The sequence below is a fragment of the Protomyctophum parallelum genome, assembly GCF_964188405.1.
Source record: "Protomyctophum parallelum genome assembly, chromosome: 10".
Lineage (NCBI taxonomy): Eukaryota > Metazoa > Chordata > Actinopteri > Myctophiformes > Myctophidae > Protomyctophum > Protomyctophum parallelum.
The window spans coordinates 49,292,747-49,317,738 of record NC_139704.1 but is presented as its reverse complement, the minus strand read 5'-3'; the positions used below and the strand labels follow the sequence as shown (position 1 = coordinate 49,317,738).

General features: G+C 47.8%; 1 protein-coding gene across 1 annotated transcript in view; it reads left to right on the top strand.

The window, feature by feature from the left end:
- The window catches only part of zswim8 (zinc finger, SWIM-type containing 8), a 144,906-nt gene extending 123,903 nt beyond the window's left edge, over positions 1-21,003 (top strand). The window contains exons 32-34 of the mRNA XM_083775375.1: positions 1,313-1,432; positions 6,151-6,329; positions 20,673-21,003. Of these exons, the coding sequence (XP_083631501.1) occupies positions 1,313-1,432; positions 6,151-6,329; positions 20,673-20,876 (503 nt within the window). The 3' untranslated portion in view covers positions 20,877-21,003. The remainder of the gene's footprint in view (positions 1-1,312; positions 1,433-6,150; positions 6,330-20,672) is intronic.
- The last annotated feature ends 3,989 nt before the right edge of the window (positions 21,004-24,992 follow it).

The following is a 24,992-nucleotide window of genomic DNA, read 5'->3' as shown; positions in this document are numbered from 1 at the left end:
GGTGGCAGCCAAACAGTTAATGAGCGGAGCCTTTTCCTTATGCTGTGGAACACAGTGCTCGCGGAAACATAACGACCTAAAGATGTTGCTGTGGCAGCCGTTTTTCCATTGTTTTCTGTTGTCGTTTGCAAAAGTAAAGCATTACAGTTTTTAACCCATTCTGACCTGAGATCAGATTCATACGAGGTTTCCACTGGACACACACACTGGTCTGATCAACCCATTCTGACCTGAGATCAGATTCTAAAAATGTCAGTTGTTCTTCGATCTTTCAAAAATAGCAGACCTACAAGCTCGTGGCGCGCCACTCGGTGGCGCCACGAGCTTGTAGATCTGCTATTTTTAAATAGCTAAAGCACGACATGATGCTAACGCCAAAATGGGTTCCCGTTCAGAATGGGAAGCCGGCGGAAGGATGCAGAACAAACGTGGACGGTGGCCTCGTGGTTAGAGTGTCTTGCCCTGAATCTGGGAGGCTGGGGGTTCGATCCCCCCCGGCCGGGTCATACCGAAGACCTGGCTTGGCACTGGGCATCGAGGGTTGGATCGGGGAGGGGTTTTAGAATCAACTACAAATTAAATTATCCTCAGCGCGGCTGCATCTCACCGCTCCAAGAGAGAGAGACGGGTCAAATGCTCAGAGAGAACCAATGTCACAGCGGTAACGTGTGTGACAAATAGAACAACTTCAACTTTGAAGACCTTGGACCGATTCATACTCCTATTTTAGAGCCGAATAAAAGTTGGTTCGGCGCTGTAGAGCCTACAATGTGACGTCATTTGAGGTTCAGGGGGGCGAGTACCGTCCTAAAGTCGGCTCTTCGGTGCTACTGAAAATTTCTGACGAGCCGAAATCATTTCGGCACTACAGCGCCGAAACAATAGGTAAAATAGGAGTATGAATCGGCCCTTTGGACCTTCATTTTCTCGTCTCCTCCTCCTGACTAAAACTAAATAAAAACGAATCTATGATGACTAAAACTGAGACTAAATATACTGACAATTTCGTCAACAAATAAAAACTAGACTAGACAAATGTTAGGAAGGGACTAGTGGACAAGAGATCCAGTTTTATGCTGGGTTGCATGCTGAAAATAGCAGATATAGAGATTGTAAGATCTGCTATTTTCAGCATGCAACCAAAGTGTAAAATATGTCATTACAACGACATCAAGGCCTGTCAAAACACATTTTAGTCGACTAAATCCAATGTAGATTTAGTCGACTAAAACTAGACTAAACACTAGAACATTCCAGGTGACTAAAATCTGACTAAAACCTTCATTTTCTCGTCTCCTCCTCTGTGACGTAGGCATGCTGGCGTTGGAGATGCTGGGCAGGAGGGCTCACAACGACCATCCCAACAACTTCTCCCGCAGCCCGCCCTACACCGAGGACGTCAAGTGGTTGCTAGGACTGGCCGCCAGGCTAGGTGAGTGTAATGGTTGCTAGGTGGTGTCCGCCAGGCTAGGTGAGTGTAACTAATGGTTGCTAGGTGTGTCCGTGAGGCTAGGTGAGTGTAATGGTTGCTAGGCGTGTCCGCCAGGCTAGGTGAGTGTAACTAATGGTTGCTAGGTGTGTCCGCGAGGCTAGGTGAGTGTAACTAATGGTTGCTAGGTGTGTCCGCGAGGCTAGGTGAGTGTAATGGTTGCTAGGACTGGCCGCCAGGCTAGGTGAGTGTAATGGTTGCTAGGTGTGTCCGCGAGGCTAGGTGAGTGTAACTAATGGTTGCTAGGTGTGTCCGCGAGGCTAGGTGAGTGTAACTAATGGTTGCTAGGTGTGTCCGCGAGGCTAGGTGAGTGTAACTAATGGTTGCTAGGTGTGTCCGCGAGGCTAGGTGAGTGTAACTAATGGTTGCTAGGTGTGTCCGCGAGGCTAGGTGAGTGTAATGGTTGCTAGGACTGGCCGCCAGGCTAGGTGAGTGTAATGGTTGCTAGGTGTGTCCGCGAGGCTAGGTGAGTGTAACTAATGGTTGCTAGGTGTGTCCGCGAGGCTAGGTGAGTGTAACTAATGGTTGCTAGGTGTGTCCGCGAGGCTAGGTGAGTGTAACTAATGGTTGCTAGGTGTGTCCGCGAGGCTAGGTGAGTGTAATGGTTGCTAGGACTGGCCGCCAGGCTAGGTGAGTGTAATGGTTGCTAGGTGTGTCCGCGAGGCTAGGTGAGTGTAACTAATGGTTGCTAGGTGTGTCCGCGAGGCTAGGTGAGTGTAACTAATGGTTGCTAGGTGTGTCCGCGAGGCTAGGTGAGTGTAACTAATGGTTGCTAGGTGTGTCCGCCAGGCTAGGTGAGTGTAATGGTTGCTAGGTGTGTCCGCCAGGCTAGGTGAGTGTAATGGTTGCTAGGTGTGTCCGTGAGGCTAGGTGAGTGTAATGGTTGCTAGGTGTGTCCGCGAGGCTAGGTGAGTGTAACTAATGGTTGCTAGGTGTGTCCGCGAGGCTAGGTGAGTGTAACTAATGGTTGCTAGGTGTGTCCGCGAGGCTAGGTGAGTGTAATGGTTGCTAGGTGTGTCCGCGAGGCTAGGTGAGTGTAACTAATGGTTGCTAGGTGTGTCCGCGAGGCTAGGTGAGTGTAACTAATGGTTGCTAGGACTGGGCGCCAGGCTAGGTGTAATTTAAAATGCAGGCAGATTAGGTGAGTGGAAGGAGAAAGTCATTGATGATTTAAGCCAGAAGCGGAGGTCACCGGAGCGGTGGTCAGCTCACCACCGGAGCGGTGGTCACCTCGCCACCGGAGCGGTGGTCAGCTCGCCACCGGAGCGGTGGTCACCTCGCCACCGGAGCGGTGGTCACCTCACCACCGGAGCGGTGGTCACCTCACCACCGGAGCGGTGGTCACCTCGCCACCGGAGCGGTGGTCACCTCGCCACCGGAGCGGTGGTCAGCTCACCTCCCACCGGAGCGGTGGTCAGCTCACCACCGGAGCGGTGGTCACCTTCAGACTATGAATGAGCCTTCACAGTACACACCATCCATGCATCATCTGGGATCCACACATCCAGAGACGGATACAATTACATGCATAATAATATTTCACCGGTTTCTTGAGATCATTTATTATTCCTTTTTTGCCTCGAGGCAGAAAATATGGTAATGTGTCCAGGTTTACATATCGACCAGGAGATTAGTTATTCCGTTCTTTATGGATTTGAAATAAAAGTCAGTCGGATTTGTAGGGGTATGTGCGTGCAGACAGACAGACAGACAGACAGACAGGCAGGCAGGCAGGCAGGCAGGCAGGCAGGCAGGCAGGCAGGCAGGCAGGCAGACAGGCAGACAGGCAGACAGACAGACAGACAGGCAGGCAGGCAGACAGACAGGCAGACAGACAGACAGACTGGCAGAACTGATGCAAGCAGAGAGAGAGAGACATAGAGGTATAATGGGGCAATCCACTGTAATAGAGATACTAGCATCATTCCTGCTATAGCATTGATCCTTTACAGTCTGCTTACTGTTCAAATAGATCTGTGGATGATTATATATATATACTTTATTAGTCTCCCGAGGAAGAAATGTGTCTTAGACAAAGGGCCTGCATGCTAGCGTAGCCCTGATGTCCATGTCGCCACAGTGCAGCGCCAAATACATCTTTCTTGCATCAGAGGAAAGGCGGTGGTGTGTAAGACATGTGTGTCCATGAGAACAGTTCATTTCCCATGTGTTTGTGTAAGTGTGTTCCTGGCATATCTCCAGTGTTGTTTTCGTCGACTACCTTTTTTCACTGACGAAAACTAAATGGAAACTAAATGAAAACTAAGCTATGACGACTAAAACTAAGACTAAATATACTGACGATTTCGTCAACAGATAAAAACTAGACTAAAATGCTAGGAAGGGACTAGTGGACAAGAGATCCAGTATAAGTCATTTTACACTTGGTTGCATGCTGAAAATAGCTGATCTACAAGTCAGCAAGTGTAAAAACACTCATTAAGACGGCATCAAGACCCGCCAAAATACATTTTAGTCGACTAAATCAACTGTAGATTTAGTCGACTAAAATCTTATGACATTTAGTCGACTAAAACTAGACTGACACTAAGACATTTCCAGGTGACTAAAATGTGACTAAAACTAAATGAAGTTTCAGTCCAAAGACTATGACTGAAACTAAAATAGAAATTCTCTGCCAAAAACAACACTGCATACAGTATCTCCCCAAGGTCATGTCCCGTTGCCTCATTGATGCCTTACACACTGCCCTGGTTCATCTAGAAGAGAAAAGCTCTTACTGTACGTCAGACTACTGTTCATAGACTACAGTCATTCAACACTATTGTACCGTCTACATTAGTGTTGAAACTCAGTGGCCTTGGTGTGGGCCAGCTCCATCCGTAACTGGCTGTTTGATTCTCTGCCGGGCAGGCCCCAGTGTGAACCGGTGGTGTTTCCGTCGACTAAAACTAAGACGAAAAATGTTCGTCGACTACCTTTTTATATATATATATAAACAGGGGTGTGTAATAATAATGTGTTCCCGTCCCGGTGCCCAGGGGTACCAGTTCTGTCATCGTGTTCCTGTCCCGGTGTCCAGGAGTACCAGTTCTATCATGTATAACATTGTGTTCCCGTCCCGGTGCCCAGAGGGGTGTATAATAACATTGTGTTCCCGTCCTGGTGTCCAGAGGGGTGTATAATAATAATAACATTGTGTTCCCGTCCCGGTGTCCAGAGGGGTGTAGTATAATAATAACATTGTGTTCCCGTCCCGGTGTCCAAAGGGGTGTAGTATAATAATAACATTGTGTTCCCGTCCCGGTGCCCAAAGGGGTGTATAATAATAATAATAACATTGTGTTCCCGTCCTGGTGTCCAGAGGGGTGTATAATAATAATAATAACATTGTGTTCCCGTCCCGGTGTCCAGAGGGGTGTATAATAATAATAACATTGTGTTCCCGTCCCGGTGTCCAGAGGGGTGTATAATAATAATAACATTGTGTTCCCGTCCCGGTGTCCAGAGGGGTGTATAATAATAATAACATTGTGTTCCCGTCCCGGTGTCCAGAGGGGTGTATAATAATAATAATAACATTGTGTTCCCGTCCCGGTGTCCAGAGGGGTGTATAATAATAATAATAACATTGTGTTCCTGTCCTGGTGTCCAGAGGGGTGTATAATAATAATAACATTGTGTTCCTGTCCTGGTGTCCAGAGGGGTGTATAATAATAATAACATTGTGTTCCCGTCCCGGTGCCCAGAGGGGTGTATAATAACATTGTGTTCCCGTCCCGGTGTCCAGAGGGGTGTATAATAATAATAACATTGTGTTCCCGTCCCGGTGCCCAAAGGGGTGTATTATAATAATAACATTGTGTTCCCGTCCCGGTGTCCAGAGGGGTGTATAATAATAATAATAACATTGTGTTCCCGTCCCGGTGCCCAAAGGGGTGTATAATAATAATAACATTGTGTTCCCGTCCTGGTGTCCAGAGGGGTGTATAATAATAATAATAACATTGTGTTCCCGTCCCGGTGTCCAGAGGGGTGTATAATAATAATAACATTGTGTTCCCGTCCCGGTGTCCAGAGGGGTGTATAATAATAATAACATTGTGTTCCCGTCCCGGTGTCCAGAGGGGTGTATAATAATAATAACATTGTGTTCCCGTCCCGGTGCCCAGAGGGGTGTATAATAATAATAACATTGTGTTCCTGTCCCGGTGTCCAAAGGGGTGTATAATAATAATAACATTGTGTTCCCGTCCTGGTGTCCAGAGGGGTGTATAATAATAATAACATTGTGTTCCCGTCCCGGTGTCCAGAGGGGTGTATAATAATAATAATAACATTGTGTTCCTGTCCCGGTGTCCAGAGGGGTGTATAATAATAATAATAACATTGTGTTCCCGTCCCGGTGCCCAGAGGGGTGTATAATAATAATAATAACATTGTGTTCCCGTCCCGGTGTCCAGAGGGGTGTATAATAATAATAACATTGTGTTCCCGTCCCGGTGTCCAGAGGGATGTATAATAATAATAACATTGTGTTCCTGTCCTGGTGTCCAGAGGGGTGTATAATAATAATAACATTGTGTTCCCGTCCCGGTGTCCAGAGGGATGTATAATAATAATAACATTGTGTTCCCGTCCCGGTGCCCAGAGGAGTGTATAATAATAATAACATTGTGTTCCCGTCCCGGTGTCCAAAGGGGTGAACTACGTGTACCAGTTCTGCGTGGGCGCGGCTAAAGGCGTGCTGAGCCCCTTCGTGCTCCAGGAGATCATCATGGACGCGCTGCAGCGGCTAAACCCCGCCCACATCCACGCCCACCTGCGCACGCCCGCCTTCCACCAGCTGGTGCAGCGCTGCCAGCAGGCCTACCTGCAGGTGAGACACACATTCTGACCTGAGATCAGATTCATACCAGGTTTATCCACTGGACACACACACTGGTCTAATTATAACCCATTCTGACCTGAGATCAGATTCATACCAGGTTTATCCACTGGACACACACTGGTCCGATTATAACCCATTCTGACCCGAGATCAGATTCTTAAAAAATGTCTTCTCTACATCCTGACAGTTTTCTGAAAAAAGCTATGTTTCTATGTCAGTCGTTCTTCGATTTAAAAACAAATGGCAGACCTACAGAGGCTAATGTACCATGCACATTCATTTTCAAATATAATAACATAATAAGTGCCCAGATGTCCAGACATTGCTGGAGACTATATAGAGCACCGAAGTCCTGACGTAACTCGCTCATCCCTTTCATTCCCCTGGTTCTAAAGTCCTGACGTAACTCTCTCATCCCTTCCATTCCCCTGGTTCTAAAGTCCTGACGTAACTCTCTCATCCCTTCCATTCCCCTGGTTCTAAAGTCCTGACGTAACTCTCTCATCCCTTCCATTCCCCTGGTTCTAAAGTCCTGACGTAACTCGCTCATCCCTTCCATTCCCCTGGTTCTAAAGTCCTGACGTAACTCTCTCATCCCTTCCATTCCCCTGGTTCGCGGAAGTAATTTCTCTATGGAGAATAACATGGGGTGATCTTAATATCGTCTACTATAAGCGTTGTGGTCCAAAAATTAACAAGCTGTCTCGGCGTTATTGTCAGGGAGGTGTCTCTGTATCGTTTGCAACAGTCAGTCACTCATATATGATACAGTCTGCTTCTAGCGAAAATCTAACTAATTATGTAGCAGTAACATTAGCGTTTTCTCTCAGTCAGTTGATTCTTCATATCCATATGAGTGAAGCGGCCGGGGTGACATGTTTATTTTTCAAACACAGTTGTTATATGAGGCGATCTAAAATCGCCTCAATGGGGATTTCAATGCAACTGAACAAATACATGAACCTGGGGACTGACGCCCTCTACTGAAACTAAACAAATACATGAACCTGGGGACTGACGCCCTCTACTGAAAGTGACGTCAGACTTCGGTGCTCTATCGTGCCCACTGCCCACCACCTATCACCATATAATTTTAGTTGCCAAACCAATGGCTTCTCTTGTAATTGACTTTTGTTCTCACTCGCAACCTTATTATTATAATGCAAGGTGCATAATGGACTACTGAAGGCTATACATGCCTATAACACATTCTGACCTGAGATCAGATTCATACCAGGTTTATCCACTGGACACACACTGGTCCGATTAACCCATTCTGACCTGAGATCAGATTCATACGAGGTTTATCCACTGGACACACACTGGTCCGATTAACCCATTCTGACCTGAGATCAGATTCATACCAGGTTTCCACTGGACAACACACTGGTCTGATTAATAGCACAGGCAGACTCTTCACATACTACTAGAGCATGTCTGAAATAAATGTCAGGAGCTGAAATGTTAAGAGACCACAGAAGTGAACCTTTTCAAGCCTGTTTTCTCAACTCGCTTCTCGTTTTCTCTGCAAGACATTACTCTATAAGCCATATCTCCTAAACCGGTGGGTCAAACTGAACAACCAATATGTCCATTTGAAGCTACGATTCAATGACTCAATGGCCTCGGTCAGACAGACTGCAAGGACCTTGTCTCTGTTGCGTGTGGACCGTACTCTGTTGCAGTTTATACATTTCTGTCTGATAAACTATTCAATCAATCAAAAGCAGTCCAGTCGACTTAACTTTGGCGGCCTTGAATATAAAGTACCAGACTTCTCTCTGTATGCTGCTGGAGTCCTCCACACTATACTGCTGGCTCCCCTGGCTGTCAAATCATTGATTTTAAAACCAACTAACGGTTGGTTCTGTAATGCTTTGAAGGGTTTTGTGTCCAGAATACGTGTGTGAAGCACATCATGATGGATGAAGCATCTGGACCTCACAGGTCATCTGGAGAGAAGCTCCGCTTTCTGAACCCACAATGAGAAGTAAACATGGTTCTAAAGGTCTGCTTTCTGAACCCACAATGAGAAGTAAACATGGTTCTGTGGTATGGTTCTAAAGGTCTGCTTTCTGAACCCACAATGAGAAGTAAACATGGTTCTAAAGGTCTGCTTTCTGAACCCACAATGAGAAGTAAACATGGTTCTAAAGGTCTGCTTTCTGAACCCACAATGAGAAGTAAACATGGTTCTAAAGAAGGTCTGCTTTCTGAACCCGTAGACAAAATGGGAAAGGGCGCACACCAGTGTTGGTGAGGTGCTGGTCTAAGGCAGTAAATAACACACCAGTGTTGGTGAGGTGCTGGCCTAAGGCAGTAAATAACACACCAGTGTTGGTGAGGTTCTGGCCTAAGGCAGTAAATAACACACCAGTGTTGGTGAGGTGCTGGCCTAAGGCAGTAAATAACACACCAGTGTTGGTGAGGTGCTGGCCTAAGGCAGTAAATAACACACCAGTGTTGGTGAGGTTCTGGTCTAAGACAGTAAATAACACACCAGTGTTGGTGAGGTGCTGGCCTAAGGCAGTAAATAACACACCAGTGTTGGTGAGGTGCTGGCCTAAGGCAGTAAATAACACACCAGTGTTGGTGAGGTGCTGGCCTAAGGCAGTAAATAACACACCAGTGTAGGTGAGGTTCTGGCCTAAGGCAGTAAATAACACACCAGTGTAGGTGAGGTGCTGGCCTAAGGCAGTAAATAACACACCAGTGTTGGTGAGGTGCTGGCCTAAAGGCAGTAAATAACACACCAGTGTAGGTGAGGTGCTGGTCTAAGGCAGTAAATAACACACCAGTGTAGGTGAGGTTCTGGCCTAAGGCAGTAAATAACACACCAGTGTTGGTGAGGTGCTGGTCTAAGGCAGTAAATAACACACCAGTGTTGGTGAGGTTCTGGTCTAAGGCAGTAAATAACATACCAGTGTTGGTGAGGTTCTGGCCTAAGGCAGTAAATAACATACCAGTGTTGGTGAGGTTCTGGCCTAAGGCAGTAAATAACACACCAGTGTAGGTGAGGTGCTGGCCTAAGGCAGTAAATAACACACCAGTGTAGGTGAGGTGCTGGTCTAAGGCAGTAAATAACACACCAGTGTAGGTGAGGTGCTGGTCTAAGGCAGTAAATAACACACCAGTGTTGGTGAGGTGCTGGCCTAAGGCAGTAAATAACACACCAGTGTTGGTGAGGTGCTGGCCTAAGGCAGTAAATAACACACCAGTGTTGGTGAGGTGCTGGCCTAAGGCAGTAAATAACACACCAGTGTAGGTGAGGTGCTGGCCTAAGACAGTAAATAACACACCAGTGTTGGTGAGGTGCTGGCCTAAGGCAGTAAATAACACACCAGTGTTGGTGAGGTGCTGGTCTAAGGCAGTAAATAACACACCAGTGTTGGTGAGGTTCTGGCCTAAGGCAGTAAATAACACACCAGTGTTGGTGAGGTGCTGGTCTAAGGCAGTAAATAACACACCAGTGTTGGTGAGGTGCTGGTCTAAGGCAGTAAATAACACACCAGTGTTGGTGAGGTTCTGGCCTAAGGCAGTAAATAACACACCAGTGTAGGTGAGGTGCTGGCCTAAGGCAGTAAATAACACACCAGTGTAGGTGAGGTGCTGGTCTAAGGCAGTAAATAACACACCAGTGTAGGTGAGGTGCTGGCCTAAGGCAGTAAACACACCAGTGTTGGTGAGGTTCTGGCCTAAGGCAGTAAATAACACACCAGTGTAGGTGAGGTGCTGGCCTAAGGCAGTAAATAACACACCAGTGTTGGTGAGGTTCTGGCCTAAGGCAGTAAATAACACACCAGTGTTGGTGAGGTGCTGGCCTAAGGCAGTAAATAACACACCAGTGTAGGTGAGGTTCTGGCCTAAGACAGTAAATAACACACCAGTGTTGGTGAGGTTCTGGCCTAAGGCAGTAAATAACACACCAGTGTAGGTGAGGTGCTGGCCTAAGGCAGTAAATAACACACCAGTGTAGGTGAGGTTCTGGCCTAAGGCAGTAAATAACACACCAGTGTAGGTGAGGTTCTGGCCTAAGGCAGTAAATAACACACCAGTGTAGGTGAGGTGCTGGCCTAAGGCAGTAAATAACACACCAGTGTTGGTGAGGTTCTGGCCTAAGGCAGTAAATAACACACCAGTGTTGGTGAGGTTCTGGCCTAAGGCAGTAAATAACACACCAGTGTTGGTGAGGTTCTGGCCTAAGGCAGTAAATAACACACCAGTGTTGGTGAGGTTCTGGCCTAAGGCAGTAAATAACACACCAGTGTTGGTGAGGTTCTGGCCTAAGGCAGTAAATAACACACCAGTGTTGGTGAGGTTCTGGCCTAAGGCAGTAAATAACACACCAGTGTTGGTGAGGTGCTGGTCTAAGGCAGTAAATAACACACCAGTGTAGGTGAGGTTCTGGCCTAAGGCAGTAAATAACACACCAGTGTAGGTGAGGTTCTGGTCTAAGGCAGTAAATAACACACCAGTGTTGGTGAGGTTCTGGCCTAAGGCAGTAAATAACACACCAGTGTTGGTGAGGTTCTGGTCTAAGACAGTAAATAACACACCAGTGTAGGTGAGGTTCTGGCCTAAAGGCAGTAAACACACCAGTGTTGGTGAGGTGCTGGCCTAAGGCAGTAAACACACCAGTGTTGGTGAGGTTCTGGCCTAAGGCAGTAAATAACACACCAGTGTTGGTGAGGTTCTGGCCTAAGGCAGTAAATAACACACCAGTGTTGGTGAGGTTCTGGCCTAAGGCAGTAAATAACACACCAGTGTTGGTGAGGTTCTGGCCTAAGGCAGTAAATAACACACCAGTGTTGGTGAGGTGCTGGTCTAAGGCAGTAAATAACACACCAGTGTAGGTGAGGTGCTGGCCTAAGACAGTAAATAACACACCAGTGTAGGTGAGGTTCTGGCCTAAGGCAGTAAATAACACACCAGTGTTGGTGAGGTTCTGGCCTAAGGCAGTAAATAACACACCAGTGTTGGTGAGGTTCTGGCCTAAGGCAGTAAATAACACACCAGTGTTGGTGAGGTTCTGGCCTAAGGCAGTAAATAACACACCAGTGTTGGTGAGGTTCTGGCCTAAGACAGTAAATAACACACCAGTGTAGGTGAGGTTCTGGCCTAAAGGCAGTAAACACACCAGTGTTGGTGAGGTGCTGGCCTAAGGCAGTAAATAACACACCAGTGTAGGTGAGGTTCTGGCCTAAAGGCAGTAAACACACCAGTGTTGGTGAGGTGCTGGCCTAAGGCAGTAAACACACCAGTGTTGGTGAGGTTCTGGCCTAAGGCAGTAAATAACACACCAGTGTTGGTGAGGTTCTGGCCTAAGGCAGTAAATAACACACCAGTGTTGGTGAGGTTCTGGCCTAAGGCAGTAAATAACACACCAGTGTAGGTGAGGTTCTGGCCTAAGGCAGTAAATAACACACCAGTGTAGGTGAGGTGCTGGCCTAAGGCAGTAAATAACACACCAGTGTAGGTGAGGTTCTGGCCTAAGGCAGTAAATAACACACCAGTGTAGGTGAGGTACTGGCCTAAGACAGTAAATAACACACCAGTGTAGGTGAGGTTCTGGCCTAAGGCAGTAAATAACACACCAGTGTAGGTGAGGTTCTGGCCTAAGACAGTAAATAACACACCAGTGTTGGTGAGGTTCTGGCCTAAGGCAGTAAATAACACACCAGTGTTGGTGAGGTTCTGGCCTAAGGCAGTAAATAACACACCAGTGTTGGTGAGGTTCTGGCCTAAGGCAGTAAATAACACACCAGTGTTGGTGAGGTTCTGGCCTAAGACAGTAAATAACACACCAGTGTTGGTGAGGTTCTGGCCTAAGGCAGTAAATAACACACCAGTGTAGGTGAGGTGCTGGTCTAAGGCAGTAAACACACCAGTGTTGGTGAGGTGCTGGCCTAAGGCAGTAAATAACACACCAGTGTTGGTGAGGTTCTGGCCTAAGGCAGTAAATAACACACCAGTGTAGGTGAGGTTCTGGCCTAAAGGCAGTAAACACACCAGTGTTGGTGAGGTGCTGGCCTAAGGCAGTAAACACACCAGTGTTGGTGAGGTTCTGGCCTAAGGCAGTAAATAACACACCAGTGTTGGTGAGGTTCTGGCCTAAGGCAGTAAATAACACACCAGTGTTGGTGAGGTTCTGGCCTAAGGCAGTAAATAACACACCAGTGTTGGTGAGGTGCTGGTCTAAGGCAGTAAATAACACACCAGTGTTGGTGAGGTGCTGGCCTAAGGCAGTAAATAACACACCAGTGTAGGTGAGGTTCTGGCCTAAAGGCAGTAAACACACCAGTGTTGGTGAGGTGCTGGCCTAAGGCAGTAAACACACCAGTGTTGGTGAGGTTCTGGCCTAAGGCAGTAAATAACACACCAGTGTTGGTGAGGTTCTGGCCTAAGGCAGTAAATAACACACCAGTGTAGGTGAGGTACTGGCCTAAGACAGTAAATAACACACCAGTGTAGGTGAGGTTCTGGCCTAAGGCAGTAAATAACACACCAGTGTTGGTGAGGTGCTGGTCTAAGGCAGTAAATAACACACCAGTGTAGGTGAGGTTCTGGCCTAAGGCAGTAAATAACACACCAGTGTTGGTGAGGTTCTGGCCTAAGGCAGTAAATAACACACCAGTGTTGGTGAGGTTCTGGCCTAAGGCAGTAAATAACACACCAGTGTTGGTGAGGTTCTGGCCTAAGGCAGTAAATAACACACCAGTGTTGGTGAGGTTCTGGCCTAAGACAGTAAATAACACACCAGTGTTGGTGAGGTTCTGGCCTAAGGCAGTAAATAACACACCAGTGTAGGTGAGGTGCTGGTCTAAGGCAGTAAACACACCAGTGTTGGTGAGGTGCTGGCCTAAGGCAGTAAATAACACACCAGTGTTGGTGAGGTTCTGGCCTAAGGCAGTAAATAACACACCAGTGTAGGTGAGGTTCTGGCCTAAAGGCAGTAAACACACCAGTGTTGGTGAGGTGCTGGCCTAAGGCAGTAAACACACCAGTGTTGGTGAGGTTCTGGCCTAAGGCAGTAAATAACACACCAGTGTTGGTGAGGTTCTGGCCTAAGGCAGTAAATAACACACCAGTGTTGGTGAGGTTCTGGCCTAAGGCAGTAAATAACACACCAGTGTTGGTGAGGTTCTGGCCTAAGGCAGTAAATAACACACCAGTGTTGGTGAGGTTCTGGCCTAAGACAGTAAATAACACACCAGTGTTGGTGAGGTTCTGGCCTAAGGCAGTAAATAACACACCAGTGTTGGTGAGGTTCTGGCCTAAGGCAGTAAATCACACACCAGTGTTGGTGAGGTGCTGGTCTAAGGCAGTAAATAACACACCAGTGTAGGTGAGGTGCTGGTCTAAGGCAGTAAATAACACACCAGTGTAGGTGAGGTTCTGGCCTAAGGCAGTAAATAACACACCAGTGTTGGTGAGGTTCTGGCCTAAGGCAGTAAATAACACACCAGTGTTGGTGAGGTTCTGGCCTAAGGCAGTAAATAACACACCAGTGTTGGTGAGGTGCTGGCCTAAGGCAGTAAATAACACACCAGTGTAGGTGAGGTGCTGGCCTAAGACAGTAAATAACACACCAGTGTAGGTGAGGTTCTGGCCTAAGGCAGTAAATAACACACCAGTGATGGTGAGGTGCTGGCCTAAGGCAGTAAATAACACACCAGTGTTGGTGAGGTGCTGGTCTAAGGCAGTAAATAACACACCAGTGTAGGTGAGGTTCTGGCCTAAGGCAGTAAATAACACACCAGTGATGGTGAGGTGCTGGCCTAAGGCAGTAAACACACCAGTGTTGGTGAGGTGCTGGCCTAAGGCAGTAAATAACACACCAGTGTAGGTGAGGTTCTGGCCTAAAGGCAGTAAACACACCAGTGTTGGTGAGGTGCTGGCCTAAGGCAGTAAACACACCAGTGTTGGTGAGGTTCTGGCCTAAGGCAGTAAATAACACACCAGTGTTGGTGAGGTTCTGGCCTAAGGCAGTAAATAACACACCAGTGTAGGTGAGGTTCTGGCCTAAGGCAGTAAATAACACACCAGTGTAGGTGAGGTGCTGGCCTAAGGCAGTAAATAACACACCAGTGTTGGTGAGGTTCTGGCCTAAGGCAGTAAATAACACACCAGTGTAGGTGAGGTTCTGGCCTAAGGCAGTAAATAACACACCAGTGTAGGTGAGGTACTGGCCTAAGACAGTAAATAACACACCAGTGTAGGTGAGGTTCTGGCCTAAGGCAGTAAATAACACACCAGTGTTGGTGAGGTGCTGGTCTAAGGCAGTAAATAACACACCAGTGTAGGTGAGGTTCTGGCCTAAGGCAGTAAATAACACACCAGTGTTGGTGAGGTTCTGGCCTAAGGCAGTAAATAACACACCAGTGTTGGTGAGGTTCTGGCCTAAGACAGTAAATAACACACCAGTGTTGGTGAGGTTCTGGCCTAAAGGCAGTAAATAACACACCAGTGTAGGTGAGGTTCTGGCCTAAGGCAGTAAATAACACACCAGTGTTGGTGAGGTTCTGGCCTAAGGCAGTAAATAACACACCAGTGTTGGTGAGGTTCTGGCCTAAGACAGTAAATAACACACCAGTGTTGGTGAGGTTCTGGCCTAAGGCAGTAAATAACACACCAGTGTAGGTGAGGTGCTGGCCTAAGGCAGTAAATAACACACCAGTGTTGGTGAGGTGCTGGCCTAAGGCAGTAAATAACACACCAGTGTTGGTGAGGTTCTGGCCTAAGGCAGTAAATAACACACCAGTGTAGGTGAGGTTCTGGCCTAAAGGCAGTAAACACACCAGTGTTGGTGAGGTGCTGGCCTAAGGCAGTAAATAACACACCAGTGTTGGTGAGGTTCTGGCCTAAGGCAGTAAATAACACACCAGTGTAGGTGAGGTTCTGGCCTAAGGCAGTAAATAACACACCAGTGTTGGTGAGGTTCTGGCCTAAGGCAGTAAATAACACACCAGTGTAGGTGAGGTGCTGGTCTAAGGCAGTAAGTAACACACCAGTGTTGGTGAGGTTCTGGCCTAAGGCAGTAAATAACACACCAGTGTTGGTGAGGTTCTGGCCTAAGGCAGTAAATAACACACCAGTGTAGGTGAGGTTCTGGCCTAAGACAGTAAATAACACACCAGTGTAGGTGAGGTTCTGGCCTAAGGCAGTAAATAACACACCAGTGTAGGTGAGGTTCTGGCCTAAGGCAGTAAACACACCAGTGTAGGTGAGGTTCTGGCCTAAGGCAGTAAATAACACACCAGTGTAGGTGAGGTGCTGGTCTAAGGCAGTAAGTAACACACCAGTGTTGGTGAGGTTCTGGCCTAAGGCAGTAAATAACACACCAGTGTTGGTGAGGTTCTGGCCTAAGGCAGTAAATAACACACCAGTGTAGGTGAGGTTCTGGCCTAAGGCAGTAAATAACACACCAGTGTTGGTGAGGTTCTGGCCTAAGGCAGTAAATAACACACCAGTGTTGGTGAGGTTCTGGCCTAAGGCAGTAAATAACACACCAGTGTAGGTGAGGTTCTGGCCTAAGGCAGTAAATAACACACCAGTGTTGGTGAGGTGCTGGCCTAAGACAGTAAATAACACACCAGTGTTGGTGAGGTTCTGGCCTAAGGCAGTAAATAACACACCAGTGTAGGTGAGGTTCTGGCCTAAGGCAGTAAATAACACACCAGTGTAGGTGAGGTTCTGGCCTAAGGCAGTAAATAACACACCAGTGTAGGTGAGGTTCTGGCCTAAGGCAGTAAATAACACACCAGTGTAGGTGAGGTTCTGGCCTAAGGCAGTAAATAACACACCAGTGTAGGTGAGGTGCTGGCCTAAGGCAGTAAATAACACACCAGTGTTGGTGAGGTTCTGGCCTAAGGCAGTAAATAACACACCAGTGTAGGTGAGGTTCTGGCCTAAGGCAGTAAATAACACACCAGTGTAGGTGAGGTGCTGGCCTAAGGCAGTAAATAACACACCAGTGATGGTGAGGTTCTGGCCTAAGGCAGTAAATAACACACCAGTGTAGGTGAGGTGCTGGCCTAAGGCAGTAAATAACACACCAGTGTAGGTGAGGTGCTGGTCTAAGGCAGTAAATAACACACCAGTGTAGGTGAGGTGCTGGCCTAAGGCAGTAAATAACACACCAGTGTTGGTGAGGTTCTGGCCTAAGGCAGTAAACACACCAGTGTTGGTGAGGTGTGGCCTAAGGCAGTAAATAACACACCAGTGTTGGTGAGGTTCTGGCCTAAGGCAGTAAACACACCAGTGTTGGTGAGGTGCTGGCCTAAGGCAGTAAACACACCAGTGTTGGTGAGGTGTGGCCTAAGGCAGTAAATAACACACCAGTGTTGGTGAGGTTCTGGCCTAAGGCAGTAAACACACCAGTGTAGGTGAGGTTCTGGCCTAAGGCAGTAAACACACCAGTGTTGGTGAGGTTCTGGCCTAAGGCAGTAAATAACACACCAGTGTTGGTGAGGTTCTGGCCTAAGGCAGTAAATAACACACCAGTGTTGGTGAGGTGCTGGCCTAAGGCAGTAAACACACCAGTGTTGGTGAGGTGTGGCCTAAGGCAGTAAATAACACACCAGTGTTGGTGAGGTTCTGGCCTAAGGCAGTAAACACACCAGTGTAGGTGAGGTTCTGGCCTAAGGCAGTAAACACACCAGTGTTGGTGAGGTGCTGGCCTAAGGCAGTAAACACACCAGTGTTGGTGAGGTGCTGGCCTAAGGCAGTAAACACACCAGTGTTGGTGAGGTTCTGGCCTAAGGCAGTAAATAACACACCAGTGTTGGTGAGGTTCTGGCCTAAGGCAGTAAATAACACACCAGTGTTGGTGAGGTGTTGGCCTAAGGCAGTAAATAACACACCAGTGTTGGTGAGGTTCTGGCCTAAGGCAGTAAATAACACACCAGTGTTGGTGAGGTGCTGGCCTAAGGCAGTAAACACACCAGTGTTGGTGAGGTGCTGGCCTAAGGCAGTAAACACACCAGTGTTGGTGAGGTTCTGGCCTAAGGCAGTAAATAACACACCAGTGTTGGTGAGGTTCTGGCCTAAGGCAGTAAATAACACACCAGTGTTGGTGAGGTGTTGGCCTAAGGCAGTAAATAACACACCAGTGTTGGTGAGGTTCTGGCCTAAGGCAGTAAATAACACACCAGTGTTGGTGAGGTGCTGGTCTAAGGCAGTAAATAACACACCAGTGTAGGTGAGGTGCTGGTCTAAGGCAGTAAATAACACACCAGTGTAGGTGAGGTGCTGGCCTAAGGCAGTAAATAACACACCAGTGTAGGTGAGGTTCTGGCCTAAGGCAGTAAATAACACACCAGTGTAGGTGAGGTGCTGGCCTAAGGCAGTAAATAACACACCAGTGATGGTGAGGTTCTGGCCTAAGGCAGTAAATAACACACCAGTGTAGGTGAGGTGCTGGCCTAAGGCAGTAAACCAGTAAAGAAGAGAAAAGGCTGCACACTCGTAGCCACGATGCTGTCTGTTTATTAGTAACCAACGTTTCGGCCTTTCGGCCTTCTTCAGGGAATACGCAAGCCTTAACCCATTGACTGCTACCATTTATTGAGAAATTAGGACCTAATTCACGCCAGCATTTTTTTAATTTGAGCTCTTATTTTGAAAAGCCACATTTTGCCTCAACCGGAAGTGAGCTTATCCCTGCCAGCTTTACGTTGCCAAGACAACCTTTGTTTACATCGAATCAATGCCGGTACATATAGCACTCCACAACGTCGGCTCTGTGCCGTCAAAGAAACGCTGTTTTGACCAAAAATGCCATCTGGGACAAGGAATAGGAGATACAGGCGATTGAAAGAAACGGATAGAATGGATTCTTATGGCGACCGCGATCTAATATGAACGATCCAGTGCAGTGCTAACAACACTGCTAGCTAACCGGCTAACGTGAGTAGCATTATGGCTTGATCGATCATATGCACTATAAAAGCGCAATTGCCGAAGGGCTACGGCAATGGCAGCAAGGTTTATTATCAAATTGAGGCTTTGATTGCCGAAGGGCTTCGGCAATGGCAGGAAGACGGTTAATTATGACAAACACAGGGGAGCAACAACAGGTGGTCGTCATCAGGAAAAACCAATCGAGTGATTGGGAAGCCATTTTGAGGCAACTAACAATGCATAAATACCAAATACAACCCGAATAGATGAACATTCAATGCACAAGAAGTGTTTAGCCAAGTGTAATAATAAATACATGTTAGGTTAAATTGGTTATATATTTGCAATAGCATTTTTATATTAATTAAAGAGATTGAAATAGATTTAGTAAATTAGAAATTAGAATTAGAAATCATCTAGAAAAAGCTGCAGGGGAGACAGAATATATTAGATATACAGATACTGTTATATTATAGACCGTACTTATTACAATTCGGTGTGAGCTCGCCACCGTCGGTGTGTGAATGTGGGAAGTGAGGACGCTGGCGTCGACTGTTCGCCGCTTCACCTCCCAGTGTATGAATGAATTAAAGGGACACTTCACCCTTTTTGCAAAAATAAATATGTTAATGACGTTTAGAAGCTTTAGAACACTTTCCTGGGGGTCTTTATGTGTGTAATATGTGGTTTTAGATATTTTAGATTGTAGCAGTGAGCCTGTTGTCTCTGATGTCATGGACACTGGACTCACTTCCTTCCTGGACTACATGTTGTCTCAGTAAGACAGCTCTCCCCCTATCCACAAGGAGGAGCAGTGCACCAAATAATTATGGGAATTGTAGTCCAGGAAGGTAGTGAGACCAGTGTCCATGACATCAGAGACAACAGGCTCACTGCTACAATCTAAAATATCTAAAACCACATATTACACACATAAAGACCCCCAGGAAAGTGATCTAAAGCTTCTAAACGTCATTAACATATATTTTTTTGCAAAAAGGGTGAAGTGTCCCTTTAAGCAATATTGCACTCAAGGGCAATATTGTCAAAAGTCAATGACTTTATCGTCATTAATGCAAACCTGCGGTGCCGCAGGAACCACAGGCGTGCATTAATGGCGATAAAGAACACCCTCGAGTGTAACAGTTACCCTTAAAACTAAGGTTATCGCTGAAAGATTATATATATTTTTTTAATGAGAGATGTAGTCACTACGACCACAGATTTCCCAAGAAACTAGCTAGCCTAGCCACCGAGTCCGCTGCGCTCTGGGAGGAAAGCGTGGCTGAATTATTTGTTTTGATTAGCCGTTCCAATATCGTGGTTTAAGCACGGCTAGAAAGCTGTTTCAACCAATCAGATTGCTTCCTCGAAACGACCTGTTGTATAGAGCACCGAAGTCCTGACGTCACTGTCGGTAGAGGGCGTCAGTCCCCAGGTTCATGTATTCTTTATTTGCATTATAATCCCCATAGGGGGATTTTAGATCTCTTCATATAAGAACTGCGTTTGAAAAATAAACCGATCATCCCGGCCTTTTCACTCATATGGATATGAAGCATCGACTGAAGGTGGAAATGTACAAATATACCCAAAGAGTAACAAAATAAGCGTTAGAAACGAGTCAAATAACCCAGAGACTAGATTTCCGGGTAGGCGGGTAGCTGCATCTGCCCGTCGCACAACATAAACTGAATGTTAATTACGTTTATTATTATTTTATTGATATTTAATGTTTCGTGGTTAGTACGAGTCGAGTCACCACCAGCTGAGCTTATGACAACGAGGAATCTCAGGAACGCAATGTGTTGACAGCTGGGCGTGACGTATATTAGCAGCGACATTGCCTTCATATGTAGTTTCAAGGCTTTTGCGGCCACATTAATTCCATTTTCTCCAGAAACTGGCAGTATCAAATATTAATGAACATCATTAACGACACACAGCCAGAAAGGCCGGCCGGGGTTGGTCGGTTTATTTTTCAAACACAGTTCTTATATGAAGCGTTCTAAAATCCCCCCTATGGGGATTACAATGCAACTAATTAAATACATGAACCTGGGTACTGGCGCCCTCTACTGACAGTGACGTCAGACTTCGGTGCTCTATAATTGGACCATTATCCCATTCTGAACGGGCACCCATTTTGGTGTTAGCATCATGTTATGCTTTAGCTATTGAAAAATAGCAGATCTACAAGCTCATATCGCGCCACCGAGTGGCGCGATACGAGCTGGTAGGTCTGCTATTTTTTGAAAAATCGAAGAGCGACTGACATTTTTTAGAATCCGATCTCAGGTCAGAATGGGTTAATCAGACCAGTGGGTGTCCAGTGGAAACCTCGTATGAATCTGATCTCGGGTCAGAATGGGTTATACAACAGGCTATAGAAATGCCATTCACTATCTCTCCCCCCCTCCTCCTCCTCAGTACATCCACCACCGTCTGATCCACCTGACGCCGGCCGACTACGATGACTTTGTGAACATCATCCGCAGCGCGCGCGGCGCCTTCTGCCTGACGCCGGTGGGCATGATGCAGTTCAACGACGTCCTCCAGAACCTGAAGAGGGGCAAGCAGACCAAGGAGCTGTGGCAGCGCATCTCCCTGGAGATGGCCACCTTCTCCCCCTGACTGGGCCTTATGGGGCCCTGGGGGGGGCCCTGGGGGGGCGGGGGGCCCTGGGCACCCTCAGCCACCTTCTCCCCCTCCCCCTGACTGAGCCTCGGGTGTTTGGGGACCACCGCCCTGCACCCTCAGCCACCCAACCTCCCCCCCGTGACAATAGCTTGGGACCAGACTCAGGGTGCTGTGGGAGGGAGTGACTGAGCCTGGGGCCCCTGGGGACCCCTGGGGACCCCCGCTGAGGCCTTCTCTGAGGGAGTGACTGAGCCTGGGGGCCCCTGGGGACCCCCGCTGAGGCCTTCTCTCCATGACTGAGCCTGGGGGCGTTGGAGACCTTCTCCCTGCCTCGGGCACCGGGGAGCAGGGAGGGAGGGAGGGAGGGAGGACAGCGGAGCAGCAGTAAATGGATCCAGTGGCCGTCCGTCCGTCCGTTTGTCCGTTTTGGTCCGTCGGTGCTCACGGCCGTGCTAAACGCCCCAGATCTCTCTCTCTCTCTCTCTCTCTCTCTCTCTCTCTCTCTCTCTCTCTCTCTCTCTCTCTCTCCCCCCCCCCCCCCATTCTAAAGTGTGTCGGCTATTATTATCACCACCGGCCAGACCCCAGCGCCATGGACCCTTTCTCCCGCACACACACACACGTGCGCACACACACACACACACACACACACGCATGCACACACACACACACACACACACACACAAGTAGCACAATCAACCTACCATGTACCCCAAACTTCTGAAAGATGTTGTTTTTAATTGTCATCGGTGTGTGTGTGTGTGTGTGTGTGTGTGTGTGTGTGTGTGTGTGTGTGTGTGTGTGTGTGTGTGTGTGTGTGTGTGTGTGTGTGTGTGTGTGTGTGTGTGTGTGTGTGTGTGTGTGTGTGTGTGTGTGTGTGTGTGTGTGTGTGTGTTCCCGTGGAGAAGACGGAGGCAGAAACTCTTCTTCTAGACTTCTAGTTGTTATTTTGACTGAACCTCATCCTTCCTCATCTATCATAGTTCATTATGTTTATGTGTAAATCTGTTATATTATTATTATTATCTGTAACCACTCTTGGCGTCCCAGGTTTTTTCGGGGGGGGGGGGGTGCTGTTCTGTTCTGTTGTCATGTGCGGAAAGCGTTGCGATAACTTCCCCGCTGCGACCTGTTTGTGAACTTAATGTAGGTCGGCGATTTTCGGGAAGGGTGTTTTTTTTTCCTTCTTTTTAAAGTGGTTAAATCTTTCTTTTCGTTTCTCTGTTTAAGTTTTCATTTTGACGTTTTTGTGACAAATTGCTTCTTTTTTTTTCTTCTTTTTTATGAAACCACTGAGCGAGTCATTTTCATTACTGCGACATTCCGCTAGGGGCGCTGGGGGGGGACGACACCCCCCTCCTCCCCCCCCCCCTCCCCCTCCTCCTCCTGTTTCCCCCCAAAAACAGAAATGCGTCACTACAGATCTACATTTTAGACCGTGTTTAAAGAAAAAAAAATGAAAGGAAAAAAAAAAAAAAATGTTTGTTGAAATTCTATATATATAAATATATATTAAAAAAAAGATGCAACAACACAAGTTTAATAAGGATGATGAGTTAAGTACGGGAGGTGTTTTATTTAGTCTTTATATATATTTGTATAGAATATGACATCATGGTGTATGAAGAGGAATCTGATGAAGAGGCAGAGATTAAAACCTGTTGAGTGTCGTGTTCCTCCTCTTTAGTTTGTTCTTCTTCCTTTTCCCTCATTTCAGCTGCTGTGAGGAACCGGAACCGGACTGGACCGGACTAGACCAGACTGAACCAGACTGAACCGGACTGAACCAGACTGAACCAGACTGAACCGGACTGAACCAGACTGAACCAGACTAGACCGGACTAGACCAGACTGAACCAGACTAGACCAGACTGAACCAGACTAGACCAGACTGAACCAGACTGAACCAGACTAGACCAGACTGGACCAGACTAGACCAGACTAGACCAGACTGAACCAGACTAGACCAGACTAGACCGGACTAGACCAGACTAGACCGGACTGAACCAGACTAGACCGGACTGAACCAGACTGAACCAGACTAGACCGGACTGGACCAGACTAGACCGGACTAGACCAGACTAGACCGGACTAGACCAGACTAGACCGGACTGAACCAGACTAGACCAGACTAGACCAGACTAGACCGGACTAGACCAGACTAGACCGGACTAGACCAGACTAGACCGGACTGAACCAGACTAGACCGGACTGAACCAGACTGAACCAGACTAGACCGGACTGGACCAGACTAGACCGGACTAGACCAGACTAGACCGGACTGAACCAGACTAGACCGGACTGAACCAGACTGAACCAGACTAGACCGGACTAGACCAGACTGAACCAGACTAGACCGGACTGGACCAGACTAGACCAGACTAGACCAGACTGGACCAGACTAGACCAGACTGAACCAGACTAGACCGGACTGAACCAGACTAGACCGGACTAGACCAGACTAGACCAGACTGAACCAGACTAGACCAGACTAGACCGGACTGAACCGGACTAGACCGGACTAGACCGGACTAGACCAGACTGAACCAGACTAGACCAGACTAGACCGGACTGAACCGGACTAGACCGGACTAGACCAGACTAGACCAGACTGAACCAGACTAGACCAGACTGAACCGGACTAGACCGGACTAGACCAGACTAGACCAGACTAGACCGGACTGAACCAGACTAGACCGGACTAGACCAGACTAGACCAGACTGAACCAGACTAGACCAGACTAGACCGGACTAGACCGGACTAGACCAGACTAGACCAGACTGAACCAGACTAGACCGGACTGAACCGGACTAGACCGGACTAGACCAGACTAGACCAGACTGAACCAGACTGAACCAGACTAGACCGGACTAGACCAGACTAGTCCAGACTGAACCAGACTAGACCAGACTAGACCAGACTGAACCAGACTAGACCAGACTAGACCGGACTGAACCGGACTAGACCGGACTAGACCAGACTAGACCAGACTGAACCAGACTGAACCAGACTAGACCGGACTAGACCAGACTAGACCAGACTGAACCAGACTAGACCAGACTAGACCAGACTGAACCAGACTAGACCGGACTGAACCGGACTAGACCAGACTGAACCAGACTAGACCAGACTGAACCAGACTAGACCAGACTAGACCAGACTGAACCAGACTAGACCAGACTGAACCAGACTAGACCAGACTGAACCAGACTAGACCAGACTAGATCAGACTAGACCAGACTAGACCAGACTGAACCAGACTAGACCAGACTGAACCAGACTAGACCGGACAGAACTGGTCCGGCGGTGAACACAGCAGTCAGTCTCTTGGCTGGCGTTGACTCAGAGGTCAGAGTCCTGTCCTTCATTCATATCAACTTCCACCCAACAAAAAATAAATAAAGTAACGCTTTAACGTGGACACATATTCTGTTTGTTTATTTAACGTGGACACATATTCTGTTTGTTTATTTAACGTGGACACATATTCTGTTTGTTTATTTAACGTGGACACATATTCTGTTTGTTTATTTTGCTCCTCAGTCTGGCTGACCGGTCCCTCTCTCCTCCTCCTCTCTCCTCTAGCTGACCGGTTCCTCTCTCCTCCTCCTCTCTCCTCTAGCTGACCGGTCCCTCTCTCCTCCTCCTCTCTCCTCCTCCTCCTCTCTCCTCTAGCTGACCGGTCCCTCTCTCCTCCTCCTCCTCTCTCCTCTAGCTGACCGGTCCCTCTCTCCTCCTCCTCCTCTCTCCTCTAGCTGACCGGTCCCTCTCTCCTCCTCCTCTCTCCTCCTCCTCCTCTCTCCTCTAGCTGACCGGTCCCTCTCTCCTCTAGCTGACCGGTCCCTCTCTCCTCCTCCTCCTCTCTCCTCTAGCTGACCGGTCCCTCTCTCCTCCTCCTCTCTCCTCTAGCTGACCGGTCCCTCTCTCCTCTAGCTGACCGGTCCCTCTCTCCTCCTCCTCCTCTCTCCTCTAGCTGACCGGTCCCTCTCTCCTCCTCCTCCTCTCTCCTCTAGCTGACCGGTCCCTCTCTCCTCCTCCTCTCTCCTCCTCCTCTCTCCTCCTCCTCCTCTCTCCTCTAGCTGACCGGTCCCTCTCTCCTCCTCCTCTCT